At 36.0% G+C, this 26,282-nt stretch overlaps 1 protein-coding gene across 2 annotated transcripts in view; it reads right to left on the bottom strand.

Annotated features, from left to right (window-relative positions):
* Positions 1-17,848: 17,848 nt before the first annotated feature.
* Positions 17,849-26,282, bottom strand: part of LOC110101448 (ribulose-phosphate 3-epimerase, cytoplasmic isoform) — a 36,237-nt gene continuing 27,803 nt past the window's right edge. For both annotated transcript variants that reach the window (XM_020829357.2, XM_028695283.1), the window contains exon 8: positions 17,849-18,220. In XM_020829357.2, coding sequence (XP_020685016.1) covers positions 18,065-18,220 — 156 coding nt within the window. In that variant the 3' untranslated portion in view covers positions 17,849-18,064. The remainder of the gene's footprint in view (positions 18,221-26,282) is intronic.

Raw genomic sequence — 26,282 nt, 5'->3', positions numbered from 1 at the left:
GGTCAGAAAGACCATTATTATAAGGTGGTGGTCCAACAAAAGTTCGAGCTTCAGGTGGTAGTTTGATGAAATTTCGGGCATTACGTGGTGGTCTGGCAGAACTCTATTATTATGTGCTGTTCTTGTGGAACTTCAAGTGTCAGGTGGTGGTCTGGTGGAACTCCAACATTAGGTGGTGGTCCGGTGGAACTCCGAGCATCAGGTGGTGGTCCGATGGAGCTTGGAGCATCATGTGGTGTTCCAGTAGAACACCGATGTTAGGTGGTGGTCCGGCAGAACTACACGTGTCAAGTGGTGGTCTGGCAGATCTCCATGAGTCAGGTGGTGTTCCAGTGGAACTCTGGGTGTTATGTGGTGGTCTAGTAGAACACCGACGTTAAGTGGTGGTCTGATAGAACTCTAGGTTTCAAGTGGTGGTCCAGCGGAACTTTGGGTGTTAGGTGGTCACCCAGCGAAACTTCGGGTGTCGGATGGTGGTGTGGTGGAACTCCGGGCGATGGTCGAGGAGTGAGTAGGCAAGAGCAATCTTCAATCTCTCTCTAGTTCTATTGATTGGGGCCCTTTCAAGAAGAAGGAGGGGTCTATTTATAAATTTCCTTGAGTGGCATGACCCGCAAATAGGAGGAAGATCAAGGCTAAATGGGGAGTGGTTTTGACTTACGGTAGATGTTGGTTCCCTTGATCGTGGACTATTTATTAAACATTTGAAGGTCTTAATGATGTCAAAATTTTGATCTTAGGCTTGTTGAATTCATCTTGTCAAGCCATTCGATTCGACTAAATGCATGTGACATTTGAAAAGCATTTGGTAAACCAAATTGTGGTTTGAACCTTTCAACAGCGCATCGGGTCCTTGATTTGGACCCATTTTAGCTTAGGTTGAGTCAAATTTGGTGACGTTAGGTTCATATTTTTGAGATGTTTAGTTTGACTATAAGTTTGCTGAAATCAGAGTTTGTATGATCCCAACTTGATTTTTCCTCAAGATTCATGTCCAATCAAGATAATTTTTGAGGATGTATCATTTGCCCCCTATTTTTAGACGTCAAGGCCCCATAAATTTGAAAAAACGCATTATAGCTCCTAGAGAATTTTTTTGCGATTTAAAATTTGGAAATAATCCAATCTTGGGTGTAGAGGTCCCAAACGACATTAAAAGTTTCAAAATTGAGTTTGGAACGTAAAAAAATGGTCATGAGAACCCTAAAAAAGTTTGATTTGGCCTTTTCGGGCCAAAAATTAAGTCCAGACGCAAATTGGCCCACCTAGTCTGCTAGCTTACCCATCGTGTCCCTGACCCGATTATGAGACCTTGGTCATGCCTGCTGTCTATCTGTGCCATACTCTTTTGCCCACCTAAGTTCATGAATATGGGCCAATAGTGGAGTAGCAAGTTGGGTTAAGCTATGGCGCATTAGTGAAGTAGTGGGAAGGTGGGAGTTATGAGTAATTTGTAGGGTAATGGGAAGGTGTCATTACTGGATAAGTGGGAAGTTGGGAGTTATGAGCCAATAGTGGGGTAGTGGGAAGGTTCCATTAGTGGAGTAGTGAGAATATGTCATTAGTGAAATAGTGGGAAGGTGGGAGTTATGTGCCATTAGTGGAGTAGTGGGAAAGTGCCATTAGTAGAGTAGAGGGAAGGTGGGAGTTATGGGCCATTAGTGGAGTAGTGGGAAGGTAGGGTTCAGATTATAATAAAATTATATTTTTTTTTTTTATATTCCTCCTCCTATCTATTTTCATTATAAATACCCCCTTAGGGTATGAAAATATTTACCCTTCCTCCTTTCTTCTCCTATCCTTAGGCTGAGGCTTTCCCCTAGTCATATTCAGGCAATATCCCCTATTCAGGTTTAAGGCCCCTCACTTAATAGGAGTCTCCTCATCCTTCCCTCTTTTCTTCCCTTCTTCTTCTTAGGCTGAGACATTCCCCTAATCATGTTCAGGTGGTATCACATAACCAGGTTTAGGGCTCCTCACTGAGTAGAAGTCTCCTCCTCCCCTCTTTTTTAGTTGAGGCATTCCTCTGGTCTTGTATGTTGGAATCCCCTATCCACGTCTAGGGCCCCTCTCAGAGTAAAAGGGACATTTTCCTACTTCCCCCTTGTCTCCTTCATTCCTCTTCCTCTATAGGAGGCCTTCCTTTATGTTTAGATAAGCAATATCCCTTATATGATTGCAGGGCCCTTCCCTATTCAGAGGTAATGACGGGGGATCACTCTTATTCGAGAGATCCCATGACCAAGAGAGATTCATAGTTAATTTGCTATGGAGGTTGGAAGGACTATAGTCATTCAAAAAGGCCTTTATAAGGAGGACCATTGTCTGGCAAAAAATGGAGGTCCGACATCTGTCAAAAGTCCTACAAAAGTCTGGCGACTGGTAAAAGTCCAATGATAGGAAGAGGTTCGGTGTCAGGTGTAAGTTTGATGACATTCCAATGACGGGCAATAATTCAGCATTGGGTAGAAGCCCGATGAAAGTCCGACGACAAGTATAAGTCTAAAGACGGGTAGAAATTTGGCATCTGGTAGAAGTCCAATGAGAGTCCAGCTATGGATGGAAATACAGCGTCGGGTAGAAGTCTGATGAATTCTGGCGACTAATAGAGAGCTGAAAGAATTTGTTGGAGGGTCTGCTACTAATAATAGTCGAGTGAGATGTACAATGGTAATATGGAAGATATTGAGAGAATCCATTCAGGATGTATGACCTATTTGAGATTCTATATTACAGCGTAGCTCAATGACATTAACCTATATGGATGTGGTCGAGAGAAACCATCAAGGATGCATGACCTATCTGAGATTATATGTTAGAGCGTTGCTCGATAACATTAACTTATATGGAAGAGATCGAGAGAATTCACTAAGGATGTATGACCTATTCGAAGTTGTACTTCAGAGCATAACTCGATGATGTTAACCTATATAGAAGAGATCAAGAGAATCAATTAAGGATGTATGAACTATCTGTGATTTTATGTAAGAGTGTTTCTCAATGGTGTTAACCTATATGGAAGAGGTTGAGAGAATCCACTGAGAATGTATGACCTATTCGAGGTTGTATGTCAGAGCCTTTGCTCGATAATGTTAACTTATATGGAGGAGGTCGAGAGAATCCACCAAGGATGTATAACCTATCTGAGGTTATATGTTGGAACGTTGCTCGATGATGTTAACCTATATGAAAGAGGTTGATATAATCCACCAAAAATGTATGACCTATCCAAAGTTGCATGTCAGAGCATTGCTCGATGATTTTAACCTATATAGAAGAGGTCGAGAGAATCAATCAAGGATGTATGACTTATCCGAGGTTGTATTTTAGAGTATTGCTCGATGATGTTAACTTATATGGAAGAGATTGAGAGAATCCACCAAAGATGTATGACATATTCGAGGTTATATGTCAGAGACTTTGCTTGATGATATTAACCTATATGAAATAGGTCGAGAGATTACACTAAGGATGTATGACCTATCCAAGGTTATATGTCAGAGCCTTTGCTCGATGATATTAACATAGATTAAAGAGGTCAAGAGAATCCACCAATAATATATGACCTATATGAGGTTGTATGTTAGAGTGTTTCTGACATTAACCTATATGGAAGAGGTTCAATCGAATCCCCATGGGATAAATTTTTCCTTGATTGGGAGGGGGAAAACTCTACGTGTATCCCAAATCAAAGGTGAAGAATGGTCTGTCTTTAAATTGTTACTACTTTTTTCAGGTCGAGATTAAGACATTGCCTAAGGAGTAAAAGTCAATCTAGGGACTGTATAAAGCTTAAAATTTATTAGAAGCATCATTACATTTACTATAAGCTTTATGATCCCAAGATATCATCTTGGATATTGGAAGAGTTAGAGGAATCTTCTTAGCCATAGTTGTAGTTAGGGTTGCCCCGCAGTCCATATTTAATTCCCATAAAATTGATGCAATAATAGCTGATGCCAGCTATTGACATGAACAACCTTTTGAGATTGGAACAAAAATTACCCCACAATAGGGAACCACGTTCCCATAGATGACACAAAACTGTTGCATCTTAGAATATTTGCGGTAGTAGAGAAACATAAAATTCAATGTCTTAGCTTTGTATGAGGATTCAACACACAAGCATAAAAGAGAGGGTGTAGTGTTCATAAGAGACACTAGAGTTTTTATATGGAAACCCCTAAAAAAGGGGGGAAAACTTAGGGACCTGACCTAGTTTAAATGAATCCATTATTATTTGTAGTTGATTACAAATGATGCCCTTCATTGGTGTGAAGGCCTTTGCTTGATATAATAGATATACATCATATATAATACATTACATGGTAGAAATAAGAAGAATCAGTATTGATATATTCATTTAGCCAGCAGACCATATTTGACAGACGACAAAGGTTGGGAAGACCATAGCTGGGTGAAGGTTGTAGGAAGGACCATTGTCTAGCAAGGGAGGTCGGAAGGACCGTAGTCGACGGGAGATAGAGGTCAGAAATACTGTTGTCTGTTGATGGCGGCTGGAAGAACCGTAGTAAGCAACAGAGGTCGGAAGGATAGTAATCGGTAAGAGACAAGGGTCAGAAAGACATTTATCTAGCGAAGGAGGTCGGAAGGACCATAGTAAGTGACAGATGTCAAAAGAACCATAGTCTGCAGGAGATAAGGGTCAGAAAGACCGTTGTATAGCGATGACGATATGAAGGATCGTAGTAGGCCATGGAGGTAGGAAGGACCATAATCAGCAAGAGACAAAGGTTAGAAAGACCATTATCTGGCGATGGAGGTAGGAAGGACCATAGTCGGTAATAGACAAGGGTCAGAAAGAAAATTGTCTAGTGATGGAGGCCGGAAAGATCATAGTAGGTGACATAGGTCAAAAGGACTATAATCGATAGTAGACAAGGGTCATAAAAGCCATTGTCTGGCAGTGGAGGTCAGAAGGACCGTAGTAGGCGACATAGGTCACAAGAACTGCAGTCGGCAGGTGATAAGGGTCAGAAAGACCGTTGTCTGACGATGGAGGTCAGAAGTGTCACAACCCAACCCAATATGACCTAATATCAGACAAGCCATACCGTATCCGGTTGCAGCAAGACTGACCTCAAGATCTGGTTGGAGAAGTACTGAAATAAAACTTCCAATTTATATACTACACAAAGCGACTATTGAATGCAATATAAGGTGGAAGACTACTGAATCTCAATATGATTTTTCTATATATCATCCAAAACATATATAATCTAAAATATATCTACAATAGTACTTGGCAACAGAAAGCACAAAAAAAAAAAAGCTAAGCCTGTAAAAATCAAAATTAACAAAACATACCTACAGTACATATCAAATCTTGTTATCCCAACTACTCAGCTCTTTCCTTACACTTCCTCGAGCCTAAAACAAAAGCAGAAGAAGCAATGAGCTAACACGACTTAGTAGGCTATCGTAGCCTAAAATAGAAATAAATGACTAAAATCAAAAGAAATGAGAACACTGTGTTGAATCATATACTAAAATTAAATATTGAAATGCATTAAATTATAAGTAAACATTTCATAATAGAATCCCACCTCGATACCCTATTGGCTCTGGCATAACAATGCTTAGGTAATAGAATCTCACCAGTATAATAGAATCCCACCTCAGTCGCCCACTAGCACCGGCATAAGAGAATCCCACCTCAGCTGCCCACTGGTGCCGGCATAACATAATCCTACCTCGGTCGCCCACTGGCACTGGCGTAGCAAAATTTCACTTAAGTTGCCCACTGGCGCAGGCATAATATAATCCCACCTCGGTCGTCCACCAGCACTGGCATAATAGAATCCCACCTCAGCTGCCCACTAGCTCCAGCATAACGGAATCCCACTTCGGCCACCCATTGAAACCAGCATAACATCGCAACACTTTACAACATATTTTTTATTGTACTCATTAATTAAAGCATAATTGGATTGAATTCAAAAATTGCTAAATTTTCCCAACAATATACTACATTGATGCTACTGAGTAAAAATTTATAATTTCCAAACATAAACAAATTACCACAAATTATGTAAAACATCATTTTGAAGCTTTAATTGAACTGAAGTACTATTTTTAGATATCAAAATAAATTTCTAAGTAGGTAAAAATTGCGGCTTATTCAAAATTACATGGCAAAATATTTCCAGCATATACACAATATATTTGTAATCACAATGTTTACAACATATAAAAAGTTGCGCGGTGAAAGTTTTACCAAAACAAAGTTATCATCATTTTTCGGTAATAGAAATATAATTTTGAGCAAAACATTACTAAAACACAAAATTATTGAAATCTGAAATAGGCAAAACATAACCTACCTTGAGACAAGCAAATTTCCCAACTGGGTTGACAGCTAAAAATCGTTCTATAGGTGCTAAAACCTAGTTTCCCTATTTCTCTCTCCTCTCTTTCTTTTTCTCCTAAATTCTCTAAATTTTTCTCTGTTCAGCAGAAATGGAGGAAAGGGAAACTGGCTTAAGTATAGAAAGTAAGTTCTTTTAGATATTTTTTATAAATAATAATATTACAATCATTTTTTTAGTATAAAAATCATAGATTTTTTTTTATTCCAAAAATTATAAAATACTTATTTTATTTTGAAAATTTAGATGAAGTTGGTTTGCAAAACAGACACTTAACGGTCTGAAAACCTCCACTTATACAGTTGGTGCAAATTTCTTAAGAAATTTTGCTAGTGCCCAAAAATTATGAAAAACTTAGGGGAACTAAAACACAATAATTAAAATGTTATAGAGAATTCAGCTTATGATTTGAGCTTATAACGACTACTGAATAAATTCTTAATTGTTGTAGGTAAAAATGCAATTTTCAAAAATTTGAGTTATAACAATCGACCCACCTTAAAAAAAAATTGTCCTTGACATTCCAAAATCAAATATATCAGAATAAACCTGGGTAGAGCTGTCTCTTCTCACATTACTTCTCCCAAGTAGCCTTTCTAGCGGTCCTATGGTTCCATTTCATCTTGACCATCAGAATATGTTTGCTCCTTAATTTTCTAACATCATACGCCAAAATCATATCTTGCTCTTCCTTGTAGTGTAGAATCGAATGAACCTCCACATCACTAGTGGATAATCTCTTTCCAGAATCAGATACCCATTTTTTTTAGAGAAGATACATGAAAGACATTTTGTATATCACATGATCAGGTAATAATAACCTGTAAGCAGAACTACTAATCCTCTCTATAATCTTAAAATGTCCAATGTATCTTGGACTCAGCTTACTCTTTCTTCCAAATCTACTGACACCTTTCATTGGACTGACTTTGACATAAACAAAATCACCAACTTGAAATTCCACTAGCCTGTGTTTCTGATCATAATACTTCTTCTGCCTATCTTATGCAGCTCTCAATCTTTCTTTGACCAGTTGAATTTTCTTTATAGTGTCATCCACAAATGTTGATCCTATCACATGTCTATCACCCACCTCTGTTAAAGATAAAGGTGTATATATCTATGCCAATATGTTTACTAGACTATTCTATCGAATCAAAATAAAATGTGTTGCTTTGTTAAATGATTAACATTAACCCAAATGGCATCATGTCTATGCCTCAATCTGGGAAAACTCATAGAAAAATCCATCGTCACCTCCTCCCATTTCCACTCCGGGATAGGTAAAGACTGTAGAAGACCACTTGGTCGATGATGATCTGCCTTCACTAAGTAACAAGCCTCACACTTTGAAATAAACTCAGCTATATCCTTCTTCAATCTAGGCCACTAGAACATACCTTTCAAATCTCCATACATCTTATTACTTCCTCGATGAATAGTGTAACCCGAGTAATGTGCCTTATATAGGATCTCAGCTCTCAAATCACCAATAGAAGGAACCCATAATCTATCCTTGCAGAAAATGATTCTAGAATCAGATAATGAGAGTTCAGGTCTCTTACCAGCCTTAATATTATTACTCGACTTCAAATACTATGTATCTGATTTTTGAGCTCTTGAATTCTTTGCCGTAAAGTAGGTTGAATAATCATCTGAGCTAACAATTTTAGAGCTGTACAGTAGATACCGCCTCTATCTCTAATTTCTCCAAATCTCGAATAAGAAAGTTTGCACAAATAAGCAATGATATAGAAGTACCTGAAGACTTCCTACTCAAAGCATCTGCTACCATATTCGCCTTACCAGGCTGATACTGAATAAATATATCATAATCCTTAATCAGCTCTAACCATCTTCTTTGCCTCAAACTCAAATCCTTATAAGTAAAAATATACATCAAGCTTGATAGTTAGTAAAGATCTCACATCTGACTCCATACAAATAGTACCTCCAAATCTTCAATACAAATACAACAACAGCTAAATCATGATCATGTGTCGAATAATTCCTCTCATATGGTTTCAATTGTTGAGATGCATAAGCAATCACTTTACCATATTGCATTAGCACACATCCAAAACCTCTCAATGATGTATAACTAAGAACTTGGAACCCCTCAATGCCTATAAGAATAGTCAAAATCGGAGCAGAAGTCAAACGATCCTTCAACAGCTAAAAATCTCCTCGCACTACGGAGTCTATATAAAAGCTATTGACTTTTGAGTCAATATCATCAAAGGCAAAGAAATATGAGAAAACCTTTGAACAAACTTCCGACAATAGCCACCCAAGCCTAAGAGACTATGAACCTATTAAATTGTAGTAGGCCTTGGCTAATCAGAAATAGCATGAATCTTCTAGGGATCTATTGAAATGCTTGCATTTCTCACTAAATTCCCCAGAAATGAAATGCTCATAAGCAAGAACTCACACTTTGAGAACCTAGCATACAATTGATATTGCCTTAGAATCTCTAGAGCAATCCTCAAGTGTGTTGCATGCTCCTCCTCATAGTTAGAATAAACCATAATATCATCTATAAAGACAATCACAAACTGGCCCAAATACTTCCTAAAAATTATATTAATCAAATCCATGAAAAATACTGGGGTGTTAGTCACTATGAATGTAATGACTAAAAACTCATAGTGTCTATACCTCATACTAAATGCAGTCTTCGCCACATAATCTACCCTTACCTTCAATTGATGATAATCAGATCGTAGATCGATCTTAGAAAATACTAAGCATCTAGCCAATTGATCAAATAAATTATCAATCCTAGATAAATGATATTTATTTTTAATAGTGACTTCGTTCAACTCCATGTAATTAATGCACATTAGCATCATACAATCCTTTTTCTTTATAAATATAACGGGTGCTCCCCACGGAGACACACTAGGGTGGATGAATCCCCTGTTAACTAACTCCTAAAGTTGAACCTTCAACTCCTGAAGCTTCTTAGATGCCATTTTATATAGAGCTTTAGAGATCGAAATAGTACCTGAAAAAAGATTAATACAGAACTTTCTCTCCCTATTTGGCTGAAAAGTCATTAATTACTCTGGGAAGACATCTGGAAACTCCCGAACTATAGGGACATAACTCACATAATCAAAAGAGAGTCTCACATCTCAGACATATGCTAAAAAATACTATGCTATCTTTCCTCCAAAGTCTATCCACTTCTAGAGCAGAAATCAAACAAGAGAGAACACCCTAATTCTCTGAACTATGAAGCTATCACCATTCTGATACAAAGTCAATATCTTCTTTAAGCAATCAATATGAGCCTAATATCGACTCATCCAGTCCATACCCAAAATGAAATTCAATGCAAAAATAGGTAGCAAAATCAAACTAGATCTCCAAACTCTATCAAAAAATTTCAAATCACAAAAATAAATCATATTAGCTACCATTTCGTCTCCCGTATAAAAAAAAAGAATTAGGTAATAATATGGAAGATAAACCGTGATAATCAAAATACTGCTCAGCCATAAAAGAATGGCTAACACCATAATTAAATAAAATATGGCAAGGAGATGTAAAAATATAAGCTGTACTAGTCACAACATCTAGGGACTCACTGGCTGCTTACTGTGTCAGACTGTAAACTCGTGGATGCACTGGAGTCAAAGTAACAGAACTACCTTCACCTTGCGAACCTCCCAAAGGCTAACCTCGGGATACCAAACTAATATCCTGGCTAGGTGGCACTGCCCTCAGCCTACCTGCTGTCGACTGTATAAAGCCTGTGAAATTAGAACATGTATCAAAATCACCTTGTGGACACTTTGCAATCCTATGTCCAAATTAACCACAATAAAAACACATGCTTGATGCTCTGTAATAATGGCCCCTGTGTCTTCTTCCATATTGCTGACATAATGGGGTCTCACTTACGGAACCCCCAGAACTAAAAACACTATCTCTATCTGATCTAGAAGAAATTGCTACTAGTTGTCTCCTCGTTCTAAACTCAATAGGTTGAAGCTTGCTCTTCTTCCCAGAATGGCTAATGTCAGCTGTCTCACCACCAAATCTCTTCCTGCTTGCAGCCATCTATATTGTACTGCTACCAGATCAATCTCTATCCTCTTGGCCCACCAACTAAGTAAAGTTTGTAATATCATGTGCTAATAGTGGTTTTCTCAAAGCAGCTCAAAGTCCCTCCAGAAATCGATAAACCTTCTCCTCAGAAGTACCATCTAACTGTGGAGCAAACCTAGATAGAACATCAAACTCTGCCTTGTACTGCATCACTGACATGCTTCCTTGAATCAACTTCAAAAAAGAGCTCTATAACTATCCCCTAGCAAATGGAGGAACAAATCATGTCCTGAATGTCTCAACAAACTCATCCAAAGTAATCAAAGTATTAGCATGACCCTGAAACTTCTCTCTATTGGCCCAACCATCAGCGCTCTGCCTCGCCATCAAATAAAAATGCAGCTATTATAACTCTCCTCTCAGAAGGATAATGCATCCCATCTAGGGTCTTCTTTATCCTCATCAATCAATCCTCAGCTGCTTTAGGCTTAGTAATAATTGAAAGTTTAGGAGACTGTAATCTCATGAAATTTTACAAATTATATCCATGTCATAAGATCGGGTACCACAACCCATGTGTGAGCATCATAAACTAGCTGTGCTACTATACCTACAATATGAGAAATTGCTTCAAAATTGATCACATGAGATGTACCCTGAACCTGTGTTGTCTAACTAGAACTCTAACCATTAGTCATATCTGGATCTAGCTAAGGTTGATCGGCCATCTCAAAATCCAACTGAATGCAACACATGTATATAAAAATAAATAAAATAAGCACCTAAAACTACCCAGAATCATCTCACACGCTTATAAAGATTAAATCTTATGGCTCTGATATAGTTCACTTCTCCAACCTATGCTATGATACCAAAAATCCTATCACAACTTGACCCGATATGACCTAATATCACATAGGCCATATCGTATCCGATTGTGACAGGACTGGACCTAAGCTCTGGTTGAAGAAGTATTAAAACAAAACTTTTAATTTATATATTACACAGAGCCACTATTGAATATAATATAAGGTGAAAGCCTACCAAATCTCAACATGATTTTTTTATATATCATCTAAAATATATATAATATGAAATATATCTATAATAGTGCTTCACAATAGAGAGCATAATAAAAAAAATAAAAGCTAAGCCTGCAAAAATCAAAACTAATAAAACATACATATAGTATAGATTAGAACATGCTATCCCAACTACTCAATTCGCTTCTTACCTTTCACCAAGTCTGAAAATAAAAGCAAAAGCAGGAATGAGCTAAGACGACTCAGTAGGCTATCATAGCCTAAAATATAAATCAATAACCAAAATGAAAAGAACTAAGAAAACTGTGCTAAATTATATACTGAAATTAAATACAATTAAATAAATATTAAAATAAATTGAATTATAAGCAAACACTTCATACCACCTTAGTAACTTATTAGCTCCGATAGAACTACACTTATGTAACAGAATCTCACCATCATAATAGAATCCTACCATGATCGCCAACTGAAGCCGGCATAACAGAATCCCACCTCGGCTGCCCACTGGCCCCCGTGTAACCGAATCCCACCTCAATCGCCCATTAGCGCCAGTGTAATAGAATCCCACCTTGGTCGCCCACTGGATTCGGCATAATAGAATCCCACCTCGGTCGCCCACTAGTACCGGCATAAAAGATTCTCACCTCGGCCGCCCACTAGTGTCGGCATAACAGAATCCCACCTCGGCTGCCCATTGGCGCTGACATCACATTCAACACTTTACAACAAAATTTTTTAATGCATTTCATTAATTAAAGTATAATTGGACTAAATTTAAAAATTGCCAAATTGTCCCAACAGTAGACTATATGAAGACTACTGAGTAAAAATTCATAATTTACAAACATAACCAAATTATCACAAATTAAGTAAAATATTATTCTGAAGCTTTAATTGAGCTAAAGCACTATTTTTAGATGTCAAAACAAATTTCTGAATAGGCAAAAATCACTGTATTTTTTAAATTACCCGGCAAAAAATTTCTAGAATATACACAAAATATTCATAATCACAGTGTTTATAATATATAAAAAGTTACGTGTTGAAAGTTTTACCAAAATAAAGTTATCATTATTTTTCGGTAATAGAAATACAAATTTGAGCAAAAAATACCCAAAATAAAAAATTATTGAAATCTAAAGTAGGCAAAGCGTAACCTAGCTTCCTAACTAGGATAACGAACGAAAATCGCACTATGACTGCCAAAACTTAATTTTCCTCCTCTCTCCTCTCTTCTTTTTTTTTCTCCTAAATTCTCTAAATTTTCTCTATTCAGCCGAAATGGAGGAAAGGGAAATTGGTTTAAGCATAAAAAGTAAGTGATTTTAGACATTTTTTATAAGTAATAAAATTATAATATTAATTATACTCATTTTTTTAGTAGAAAACTATTAGAATTTTTTTTAGGGATTTCAAAAATTATAGAAATTTTTTTATAAAATAACTTATTTTATTTGAAAAAATCAGATGAAGTTAGTTTGCAAAGCGGACACTTGACGGTTCCAAAATCCCCACTTTATTTTTTCTGTTGGTGCCCAAAAATTATAAAAAACTTAGGGAAACTAAAAAAAATAATAGAAATGTGATGGAGAAGTCGGTTTATGATTTGGGCTAAAAATGACTCATGAATAAATTCTTGACTGTTGTAGGTAAAAATGTAATTTTCAAAAAATATAGTTATAACAAGAAGTACTATAGTATGCAACGAAGATTAGAAGGACCATAGTCGGCAGGAGAAAGGGTCAGAAAGACTGTTGTCATAAGGAGGTAGTCCGGCGGAAGTTCGGGCATCAAGTAGTTGTCTGGTGGAACTCTGGGCATCAGGTGGTGGTCCGACAGAACTCCGGCCTCAGGTTGTGTTCTAGTGGAACTCCGGGCGTCACGTGATGAACCGGTGGAATTTTGGGTGTCCAGTGGTGCTTCGGTGGAACTCCTACATCAGATGGTGGTCCGACGGAACTGCAAACATCAGGTGGTAGTCTAGTGGAACTCCGGGCACCAAGTGGTGGTCCGACGGAACATCGGTGTCAGGTGGCGGTCCAACCAAACTTCAGGTGCCAGGTGATGATCTAACAGAATTTCGAGTATCAGATGGTGGTTCGATGGTCATTATGTGGTGGTTTGGCGGAACATCGGAGTCAGGTGGTGGTCCGGCAGAACTCCGAGAGTCAAGGGGTGGTTCGGCGAAACTTTGGGTGTTATGTGGTGGTTCGACGGAACTCCGGGCGGTGGTCGAGGAGGAGCGAGGGGGCAAGAGCGATCTCCGATGTCTCTCTTTATCTCTTGCTTGGGGCCCTTTTTTAGAGGGAGGGGTACCTACTTATAGATTTCCTTGAGTGGTGTGGCCCATAAATAAGAGGAAAATCAAGGGTAAATGGGGAGTGGTTTAGATGGATGGCCGATGTTGAATCCCTTAATCATAGACCGTTCGTTAGATATTTGAAGATCTTAATGATGCCAAAATTCGGTGATCTTGGGCATGTTGAATTTGTCTTGTCGAGCTACTCGATTCTCCTATAAGCATGTCACGTTTAGAAACCGTTTGGTAAATCAAATTGTGGTTCGAATGTTCTAACAGTGCTTCAGGTCCTTGATTTGGACCCATTTGAGCTCAGATTGAGTTGAATTTGGTGTCGTTGGGTTCATATTTCTGAGACGTTCAGTTTGACTATAAGTTTTCTAAAATTAGAGTTCGGATGATCCCAAAGTTAATTTTGGAAGTTTATGACTTGATTTTTCCTCGAGATTCGTTCCCGATCAAGATAATTTTTGAGGATGTATCAAACTTGATGCTACAATTTAAACTAAAATTTTGATCAAAAACTTTGGTAAAATTAGAATAAAACTCGAAATTAGACCAACATGGAAAACATATAATTTACAATAATGGCACCATAATTTACAAGAAAAATTAAAACAAATGTAATACATAGAACATGCATGCATGATTTTAGGAGAGCATGGTTTCTTCAGGGTTAGATTTTTTAGAATCAAAGTTCCTATGAAATAAAAAATCAAAAAAAAGAAGAAAAAAATCTGTCAGGACCTTTAAGGTATTCTTTTTATAATCGAACTTTGATTATTTTAATGTAATAGATTGTTCTTTGTATGAGTTATTGTATATGCATTTTGTTAAATGAAAAATCAATCGATGTTTCATTTTTTATTATTATGATGTGGATTTTATAGTAGCTATGATTTATTCTGTTTTATGAAGGAGTTAGAATTCATGTTTAAGTATTCAATCCTTCCACTAATTCCTGGGCACCAACCATTGCATTTATAATTTGAGTCAAATATTTAGTAAGAGAGCGTACCACCTTCAAATAGCCCGATTATTGTATTTCATAAATATTTTTAGAAATCTAAATTATATTTTATTGTTATTTTAACTTGTTTTGTTGGAGGCTAAATAATTTAATTTATGTAAGGCTATATTGCTATATAAATTAAAAAAAAAAAAAAAAAGTTAAAGTCTCAATGTTTAAAAAAATCATTTTATATGCATAATATTTCATTAGGATGCCTCATTTTCTTTTTACAATCTATAAAAAATATAAATATTTCTATAATTATTAAGCCAAATGAGACTTTGCCAAAAAGACCTAAATTGTCTGAGTGCATGGCCTTTTGATCCACTCCTAACCTTAAAGTTCCTTTTGGTTAAGCATTACTCAAATTTTTTTCCCAAAAAATAAATCACCCTAAAAGCCCCAAACCTTTTTCTTATTATCTTGTACTTTCATCTAGCATGTAGGTTTTTGCCTTGTAGCACCTATGGAATCATTAGAGCATGTGATCAAGTTAATGGTAGATCTAACTATTAGACTACAAAAACTAAAGCAAGGACCCAAGAAGCCATCAACCAAAATAAAGGTCAAATACAATATTTCATCCATCAACTATAAATCATGTAAGCCCAAATGCAACAAGTACATGCTAAATCCCACAGTGCCTCCTAAATTAAGGGATAAGTCTATTAAGAGAAACCTAGTACAAAGAAATTATATGAGGAATGATATCATAATGATTCATCAAGAATAATTATGACACATAGCATTTTTGAACCGAGCAGAGAAGCAATGTAAATTCCATTCGAAATAGGCAAAGATGTACAGAGTGGAACCCTCTCTGTGCTTCTTGGAGACTGTGACTTATGATGGAGTCCATGACCTTGATAAGTACTTAGATTAGCAAGTGCAAATGAAAGGTTTTTTTTTTTTTTTTTTTAAATTACCACCAATTGGATGAGTACCAAAGAGTAAACTTTGCTTAGGAGAAACTAGTAGACTATGCTAAAATATATTGAACCAATTTAAAAGGCTAAGAAAGTAGAGGTCCACTACTAGACCAAGCATATCCACTTCTACCTTTAGGTCATCTAATAGACCAGCCACTACAATTCTGATTAAAAGATAATTTGAACATATGCAAAATTAATGAAAGGCTGAAATTATATTCTTAAAAGATAATCAGCACCATGATGATGATGAGGATACAACACCTAATTGATGAGGAAATCAACCCAACTAATGATCAAGATGAGATATTAGGAGAAGCCTAAAAATGAGGTGTTTAGCTGTAACTAAGAATACTATGGAATACTAGAGAAGAAAAACCATCATTAACATGAATATTGTAATGACCGCTACTACAGAAACAAATTCACTCAAAATGATCTGAACCAAATCTGATAAGAATTGCAAGTTTAATTTTTTGTTTATTAAGCTCTTGTGAAATTTTAAGTTACTCTTTGTTCAATCAAGTCCATAAGAGTCTATGATCGAATGTGAAAAGTGAGGAATGTCAAAGGGCAAATAACTCCTTGGGAGCCTTACAATGATGTCGAGGCATCGACGTTACACTGCCACCCTCTTTGTTTATGGAAAATTAGTTGAAAGAACGTTGCGACATTGAAGGAGGGACCGTTGTGGATGCTTATCTCTCAATATGTTGGAAGGCCCTTGAGAGTATTGTTACATTGAGTTCTCTATCTAGAGCATCTGGAATATTTGGATGAAGCACTGCGGCGTCATGATGTTGGACAAATTTTGAGATTTTTATCTAAATATCTAAATTTTGAGATTTTGTAGCTATCTAAAATCATTTCCCAATCATCCCATTTTCGATTCAATTGCTTAGAAATGTCAGAGACGGGTCAGAGAAGAGAAAAGAAGAGAGAGAAGAAGATAAATTAGATTTTAGAGACCACGAAGCCGATTTCATTTGTCAAGCTAGTTGGAAGAATTGCTCAACTCATAGTAGGCTTCTGATATCCTATTTTATATATCAATTTCGACATTTGTACAAGTAGATTTAGAGTTTTAAGTGATTTTATCAAGTTTGAAAAAAATTTCCCGTGTAGTTTTTGACATATAGTATAATAGAACATTTTGATCATTTTGATAGAAAAATGTATATTTTCACAAGGTAATTTTATCTACGCATTATTTAAATATTTTTATGAAGTATGCAATATTTCTGAAATTGGTTACAATTCATTAGATTCTTTAAAATGATGTTGTAAATATTCCCTATAAATAGTTTTATAAATGGCTACTACTGAGTATGTATGCCAATTTTATATATATTCTCTCCTCAAATGTCATGCATGTGGCAATTCATGCACTTTCATTTTTCTCTAGACAACAATGCTACTAAGCATCATGAGTTATCTGCATTCAAGGCAAAGGGTTCCTATAGCAGCTGAACATGCTCTTCCATCAATAAGAGTTCTTCCTGTAAGAAAAGTTCAGAACATTTCAAAGAGAGAGAGAAAAAAAAAAGCTCTCTTTAGGAGAAGCAAGGCCTTAACCTTCATAATTTGAACTGAACTTTCCAGTTTCATGGAAGCACAAATTGCTTTAACATTCATAATACCAAATTATCTTTTTGAAAGCTCCCTGGCTGGAAGTGTTTATTAAAAATCGGGCACCTCAAGCTTTCTAATAGCTGACACAGCAGGCAACTTCCTCTCAACATTCCTGCAAATCTAATTTGATTAGCATGTCTTCTTCATTCTCTCCGAGCCATCTCTGACCTTCTTTGGAGAAATTATTCTGTACGGATACTGGACTGTTCGGAGGCAAATCAGAATGCGCCACATCACCCGGTACATAACAAAAAAGTGATGTGGCGCAACCTAATTCGTCTCCTAACGACGTCCGGCATCCGCACAGAATAACTTTTCCTTTCTTTGTGGGAACTCTCCAGCCGAGTAACTCTGGCATTCTTGGCAATAATCCAGTGAAGATAAGCAAACCAGATTTCAAAGAAACTTATCCTTGAAAGAATTGTAACGCCATACTTGGCAAGCTGTTGGTAAAAAATATAATCTGAATGACAATGATCCAGTGAGAAGATAAGCAAACCAATTTTACTAACTAGGAAAATTTAGGGTAACAAGTTATTTCCATCATTCTCAGTTTCTAATAGAGAAGAAAAAATAGAGCGGCCAAAAATAGCATATTGCTTAACATTATTACCTGTTAAACACCAACTGTTATTTTATTTTTTTTATAAAAAAATAAAGGTTTTTCTATTATATGCATTGATAAATTGCAAACCAAGCTATTTGCTTTGTTGAGCTCCCTCAACGCTCTTCCGAAGAGCTGAAATAACTTGAGCTGGCTCTTCAGCACCAAAGACTGAGCTTCCAGCTACAATGCAGTTTGCTCCTGCAGCGGCTGCCGCATCAATGGTTGAAGGACCCAATCCACCGTCCACCTGTAAAGCAAAATTAACGGTCCAATATATTAGGCTGTCTGGATAAATTAATATTTTAAAAAGAATGAATGTTAAATTAAATAAAACAAGGCAATTACATCTTACACATACACGTGAAACTTCAAAATTTATTGAACTAATGTATTCTTACATCGATTTTATAAATTCTCACACATAGTTATTTGGGATAGTTGCAACTTTTTAGAAAATTGATTGTAAAGTCCCTATCTGTAAAAAATAGTTTTTTATCATAAAAATTTCTAAAAATCAGTGAGAAAGCAGGAAAAAATAGTAGCCAAATAAAATTATAATTGTTATCTAAAAAACAAAGCTACAAGAAAACTATCCCAAACAAACTCTCAAATATTAAATTCATAAAAAAAAATTAACTCATATTTGCCATTTTTATTGAATTCCATATCAAATTTAGATGTCATATATATAATTTCCCCTTCAAAAAATTATTTAATATCAAATCCTTACATAAAATTAATCCTTAAAAAAATTCATCGAATTTAGCAAGAAAAAATATTGAATTTCAGGGATATAGATATAGGAAAGTAAATAAAGTTAGAAATAATTAAATTTTATATAAAGGAAAGTGCCATTTGTGTTTAATTTAAATAATTTCTATGGAAAATTCTTTAATTCCTTAAATAAAAAAAATTCTTGCTAATTGGAAATTAGTTAAGTTGATTAGGGATTAACAAAGGTTTCTTGCCATAATAAATCTTAAATAATATTAATTAAGGATTTCCAACATTTCAATAGGTGACATAAATATATTAATTAATTAAAATTAATTGATCAAAGCAGACAGTACTTAATAAATTAAAAAGTTAACTTGGATTTTATGTTTTAATTAATTTTGTTAGTTTTTGATTAGTCTGATAAAAAATCAACTAGATATAGTTCCATAATTACAAAAATAATTCATTAAAATAAAAATTACATTCCTAGATCTTCAACCAACTTAAATTTTAAATTTGAATTGATTCCTAAATCCAGATTTAGACACAGATTTTACGAATTTCAATCAAAACATGAGTTCTGCAAAATCCGACTATTTAAATATCATTTAATATATGTTGAGGTTAAGATTATATATTGCAACTTAAGATAAATTTGATGATATTTAAAAGTTAGATTTTGACATCAGAAATTAGAAAATATGTTTATAATTTCATTTGCCTGAAATTTAGAAGATATGTTAGTAGGAATCTGGCAATTTCCGTTTGTTACTGCTTGTTGAACTCTCTTAAAGAGAAGGGAAAGTGCCCAACTTTTTAATAAAACAATCAAGCAGAGTTTCACAGCGATTTGACTATGATATATTATGCTGGCAAATAAAATGAATGATTATTTAATAAATATATAATTAATTTACTTCTAAATTGTTATGATAGATACATTTTTTTGATAAAAATAATGATTAAGAAAGAGAAAAATGACTTTATATGCATCATAATATCCAAAATTCATCAAATATATCCATTGTTTGTTTTCTTGAAAAAATATGCTTTGAAGTTTATTTCAAACCAAATTATCCTTCACATATACTTGTATCCTGCTAGAAGTGTAAGCGAGTCGAGTCACTCGTGAGTCAGCTCAAACTCATGAGTTGAGCTTATGGAGCTGCAAACTTGAGTTTTAATATAGATTTAGCTCATATACTATAGGAGCTCGAGTTCAAGTATGACAAAGCTAGATTCTTAGTTGGATAGCTGACTTGATTAAAGTCATTAATATCAATTTTTATAGTTTAAGTTAGGCGTTCGATTGTATTAAATTAAAAGTTGTCAAGTTCCACAAGCTCTTCTTCTCCAAATGTAATTCCATTGAAGCCTTCTCCAAATCGCGATTCACAATAAATTCTTCCCCAAACATAATGACAAAATACAAAATAGAAAGCTATCATCAAGAATATCAATTGGTTTTTAAGGCTTGAAGAAGAAATGAGTTTTCAAGGCATTTTGACAAAATATATATTAAGAATCCAAACATAGCTACTTATATAAAGAATAAAATTGATTTTGAGTAATAGGCTTGTGCTTTCTTCTCTAAGAATCGAAACAATTTAATAACAAATGGTGTTGTAAATAACTTTAATATGTTATAAAGTGTGCATGCTCCTATTCAACAATTATTTAGTTGAAATTTTTGGGTAAACAATGCAAAAGTAATTTTTAATAAATGCACTATTATATCAAATACAAAAACTATTTTGACAAAGAAAATCATAGAAGCATTGGAGAAGCTCTTGAATAAGACTCAAAAATTGGATGTGTAACCCATTAATCAATTTAAATTGCATATTCTTAATGGTAACCTCAACATTAATGTTGATTTATTGGAGAGATCATGTACATGCAAAAAGTTTTATGTTATGAGTCTCCTATGCAAATATCTATTGTCTGTAGCTTGAAACTAAGGTGTCCATTACTATAGCTTATGTTAAAAAATTTATAAACATAATTAGCTTGATATGTTTAAAATATAAATCTATCCAGAAGTGAAGACAACTGAGATATTCTAGATGAAATAAATAGAGTTACCGCGTTACCCATTGGTGTCGAAGATTGGTCATCCAAAGAAAAATAAAAGGTTTTTAAAGGGGAAAAAGATACAATGTAATATAGGTGCAACATGTATGAAGTAAGAGGCTATATCAATTTGTTTGTAAGCCCAAAAGCCCACCACCTTCATAATGGTTTTTAGTTCCTCTTCTTGTTATTGTAAGAACATTTTAGTTTCTTATATTTAATGTAATTCTTAATATCTTAATATATGTCATGCCATCGATGTTATTATAGCACCATGATATGTTATAGCTTATAAATTATAGTAATGAGGACATCAGTAAGAAATCTTGGTGCATCTATCACAGGAGTCGTATATCGACAGATATGATTAGGAGGAGCCTTTATTTATGATTTATTTCATGTATTTCATTTTCTTATTTCATGTTATATTGAGTCTTTCCCATTTTATCCTTATATTGGATTATTTGTGTGTTGTAGTCCAAGGTGCATTTTAGTATTTTGAGTCTTCATGTTTTGAGGCCTTCGGCTATTGTATGGGGATGATAATTATTATGAATTAAACTTAAGTTTTTCTGAATTGTGTATTTGAGTATTCTTGTGAGAAGAGTGAATTCCCTAGGAGTAGGGCAACGCAACACCCAACAACCGGCGTCGTGGCAAGGATGTTGGCTCTATTTTCTCTCCCTCCACACCCCATCTTCCTCCATTGGTTGTCGAGCCCTCCAACCCTCTTCAAAACAACTTGCCAAAATTCCCTGCTGCCCCATACAACCGAACCACCTTCCCTCTCTTCCATTCCCACTCACCTGCAAGCCCACCCTGCCTCTCCTCCCATTGTCAGACAAGCCCCACTCCATAGCCATTTGGTATTTCCTCCACCTTTCCTCTTCTCCATTGGTTTCCCCCAAGGGTTGCTACCTCTTCCTATTCCTCTCCTCATTGGCTCCACTTTAATTACAATCTTTTCCCCTTCCCCATTAGCTGCACTTTGATTACGACCTTTTTCCCTTCCCCATTAGCTCCACTTTAACTACTGCCAGCTCCACTTTAATTACTGCCTTTTCCCATTCCCCATTAACTTCACTTTAATTACAACCTTTTCCCCTTCCCCATTAACTCAACTTTAATTGTTACCTTTTCCCCTTCCCTATTAACACCACTTTAATTACTCCCTTTTCTCATTCCCCATTAGCTCCACTTTAATTCCAACCATTTCCACTTCCCCATTAATTCCACTTTAATTGACACCTTTTCCCCTTTCCCATTAATTCCTAAGAGCTATTGCCTTTTCCTATCCCCCCCCCATTTAGATCCTAATTAATGTTGTCTTTTCCAGTTCCTCCCCCCCCCCATCACCGCCGCCCCATTAATTCCTACACTTTTTGTTATGTTTTTGCAACCGCCATTGATCATCGAAGACCTCCCGTCCAGTGGTAACTCACCTACATTCCACCCACTACTTTTGGGTAACTTTATGTTGTTCAAAACATTAAACGTTTACTTATTCCTAGTGGCATTGTTAGTATCCTATCAATTTTCTTCCATTAAAATTATTTGAAGAGTGTGAGGGAACTTCACTGTGACTATTCTAGTTGTTAATCGTGGGATTTGTGTGACTCGTGGATAAATACATATTGTCTTGATTAATATTTTATTGTTTCCTGCCAACACTTGTAATTGTTTTCTATTACTTTATCAACAATTGAGAAGTCGCTTAAATTAGCTCTTAATTGATCTCCATTATTATATAATTGCTAAGCTTGTAAATTTATTATTATTCCTAAGCAATTCTTGAATCTAGCATATGTTTCACATCATTTTGGTATTAGAGCATGTTTACATCTTAGATGCATTCTAGGATCCCATATTCACATTTAACAGACGTTTAGGATTGCATCTTACCTCACCAAATTTCTTCATTGCATTGTTGTTGAATTAGCATTTCCAAGCTTAGTTAGAAAATGGATCCCAAACAAATTCAGCGGACTTTAGACATTATTGTAGGCCAAATAGGAACTATAACACAACAAATTAGAGACACCCAAGGTGATTTAGCTAACTTTCGCCGCCAAGCTAATGAACGCTTAGACAACATCGAAAAATGGGGAAACAACACCAGGATGTATACTCCCTCTAGGCCCCCTTCCCCATTTGTTGATGAGACACAAGCTAACGATGGGCCATCACATGTCCCATGCCATCAGAACAACTATAGGCCTGATCACGACCCAATGGGTCAAGACATGAACTGGCATGACAACGACGCACAATTACTCAAAAACATCCAAATTGATGCACCTTCCTTTGATGACACTCTCGACCTGCAAGTCTTCTTAGACTAGCTTAAAGGAATGTATAGTTACTTCAAATGATACAATATCTCGGAGGCTAAAAAAGTTAGGTTCGCCGAAATGAAGCTTAATGGATGAGCTAGTCAATAAGAGAATCCCAAGGTGAATACTGGACGAACTTAGAAAATATGAGAGAATGCCGAGGTTAATATCCCATCACTGATTGGAGAGCCATGAAACAGAAACTCAAGCAAAATACCTCTCCCAGTCATACTACCCTAGGCTCTTAAATAGGTGGAACAGGTTAACCCATGGTAGCCAATAGGTAAAAGACTATATCGCAGCATTTGATGATTTTATGATACGCTGCAGTGGAGAGACTACCACTACTCCTATACAGATCTTATCCATGTTCCATGCAGGGTTGCGTGAAGATCTCCGCAACGAATTATTTACTTGGAATATCACCACCTCAGAGATTCTCTATAGCATAGTCTTAGATATGGAAGAATCTAAACCACACCACACTATTCGTCATAATGAGTCTAGACCCCCATTTAGGCCTCCTGGTGGATCAACCCCACATGTTTCTTCTCCTAGGCCGACTCCTAGCCATCCCAGCCGACCCCCTTCTAACACACCCCAAACTCGGCATGATCTGAAGGGCAAATCTCCCATAGTGGAGTCACCTAAACCCCACCTCGGGATTAAGTGCTTCAGGTGTCATGGGTATGGCCACATTGCCGCCCAGTGCTCTAGCCCATATAAGGTCTCCATTATTGAAGAAGTATCTGAGGAAGACCATGAGCCTGAGGCTGCCCTCATTCATCAGGTAGATGCTAATGGTGAATTCTTTGAGGAGGACGAGGATGATACGGATGTCATCCATTACATCCAGAATTGGGAACCCTCTCCTCTAAGTGTTATGAGATGTGCTCTGTCACACCCATGATCTGTTAATGATTGGCGTAGGACTTCATATTTTTACACCTACACCAAATTGAAAGATAAAAATTGCAAAGTCATCATCGATAACACCAGTTGCATCAATGCTGTCTCCTCCAGCATGGTGACTCGCCTTGCATTGTCTGTTGTTCCCCACACCAATCCATATAAGGTAGCTTTGGTTAACTCCACTGCTTTGGAGGTGAAAGAACAAAGCCTCTGATACCTACACCAAATTGAAAGATAAAAATTGCAAAGTCATCATCGATAACACCAGTTGCATCAATGCTGTCTCCTCCAGCATGGTGACTCGCCTTGCATTGTCTGTTGTTCCCCACACCAATCCATATAAGGTAGCTTTGGTTAACTCCACTGCTTTGGAGGTGAAAGAACAAAGCCTCTGATGTGATCCGCCTCCCGTCAGCAGAGGGAGGGACAGCGACCCGCAGGCGAGCGGAAGCGGCGGGGGGGATGCCGCGCCGGTCGGTCAGCCAAAGGAGAGCGCGGGACGCGACGGAGCGGGCTGGACGGTTCGGCCTTGAGCTGAACCGGTCCAATCCTAGACCGGTTTGGCTTTGGGCTTTCAATAGAAAGAAATATTATGAAGATTTTTATATTTGTTTTATATATTTTTTTAATTGACTTAATGCATTTCATATCATAGATATATGTCTTTGCAAATTAATATTCATACTAACAGTTTTTTTTTTTAATAAAATATAAGATCTATTATCTTGTTGTATAATTTTATTATGCCATATTCTATTCATAAATTTGATTCTCTTTTGGATAATATAATTTATATTTCTGATTTAAAAAATACAGATATAGGATAGTGGATTGTTTGGTGAAATTTGACTGTATATCCTTGAATATCCATTAATGAGAACTATGTTCATATTTATTTTCTTCAAAATATACATCCAAAAGTTTGTTTGAGATAAAAACTCCACATTTGACGTCAAACTACTGTAAAATCTTCTTTAAGCAACAATATTTTAGTAATACTTAAGCATATTCGAGCAAGCTTGGACTAAGCTCAAACCTTATTTGAATAGGGTTGGAATCATATCCAGCAATGCTGGATTCTGTTTTGAATAATATTGAACATTGTTAGAATAAGATTCAACATTGTTCAAATAGGGTCCCACTTCGTTCGAATTGTTCAAACATAGGCCGGAAATATGTTTGAACAAGTTTGATCAAGGCCTCAAACTTGGTTCACTATGACACATACAATAGAGCGCTGCTCCAACAACTTAACAATGTACCATAAAGTTGATACCTATGGTAATCACAACAATAACACTGATAGATTATAGGTAGATGAACCAGAATGTAATTCAAAAGATATGTACAACAACCATAATATAACATAGTATAATTCAAAGATATAATATAAGTATATAACTAGGCCTTAAAACATGAAGACTAAAATACTAAAATTGCCCCTTAGGCTATAGACACAAATAATTTAATGTAAGGTAAAAATGGAAAGTGATGTAAAACTTACATGCACGAATGATTAGATTAAGGAAGTTGCACGCTTAATTTTAGAAGCCACAATAATTATATTTTTATATTTGATTTTAAACGACAAAATAAAACACCACAGACCGGTAGACAAGCTTAGGCTAAACCCACATGCATAGGAGTTAAGCAATTGCAAATAGTAAAAATGTGACGTTGCATACATGATTTTGGTTTTCAACCATAATCCCAAATGCTAACACCATAAGACTAGTCACTACGAGAGATCCCTCGCCTCACTCTTCTAATTACTAGGCTTTAACGGGGAAGAATATAGCAAGATGTCGTAATCAACATATAACCACAAGTAGTAAGTGCACTGGTTTGGAAGATAAGAGAGTTTTGGAGAGAAGTTTAGCCCAGTGGGAAGACAACATGGATGATGCGAACATCGGCCAACGAAGATCCTTAGCGATCTATCACAGAGCGTGCCAAATCGAGCTGCTAATTTAAGTTGTCATTTATGAAATTATTTTCAATGCCATTTTAGTTTCTATTTATTAATGTTATTTTCTATTTTTACCCCTAGTTAATTTTATTTGATTGTTGTGGGCCCAAGGGCATTTTGTAATTTTTCTATTTTCCTACATGTTATGGCCTATAAATAGGCTACATGTGATGGATTGATTGATATGAAAAATTTTTGTGGTCCACACTTGTTCTTGGGAGAGAAATGAGAAGTGAGGATTCCTATGAGAGGAATCGAAAGTTTTCACCCAGCCGCAGGATGGTCCGGGCTCGTGAATTTTTAAA

Source organism: Dendrobium catenatum, unplaced genomic scaffold, assembly GCF_001605985.2.
Source record: "Dendrobium catenatum unplaced genomic scaffold, ASM160598v2 fragScaff_scaffold_621, whole genome shotgun sequence".
In the NCBI taxonomy this organism is placed as follows: domain Eukaryota; kingdom Viridiplantae; phylum Streptophyta; class Magnoliopsida; order Asparagales; family Orchidaceae; genus Dendrobium; species Dendrobium catenatum.
This window is presented reverse-complemented; position numbering and strand designations above follow the sequence as displayed.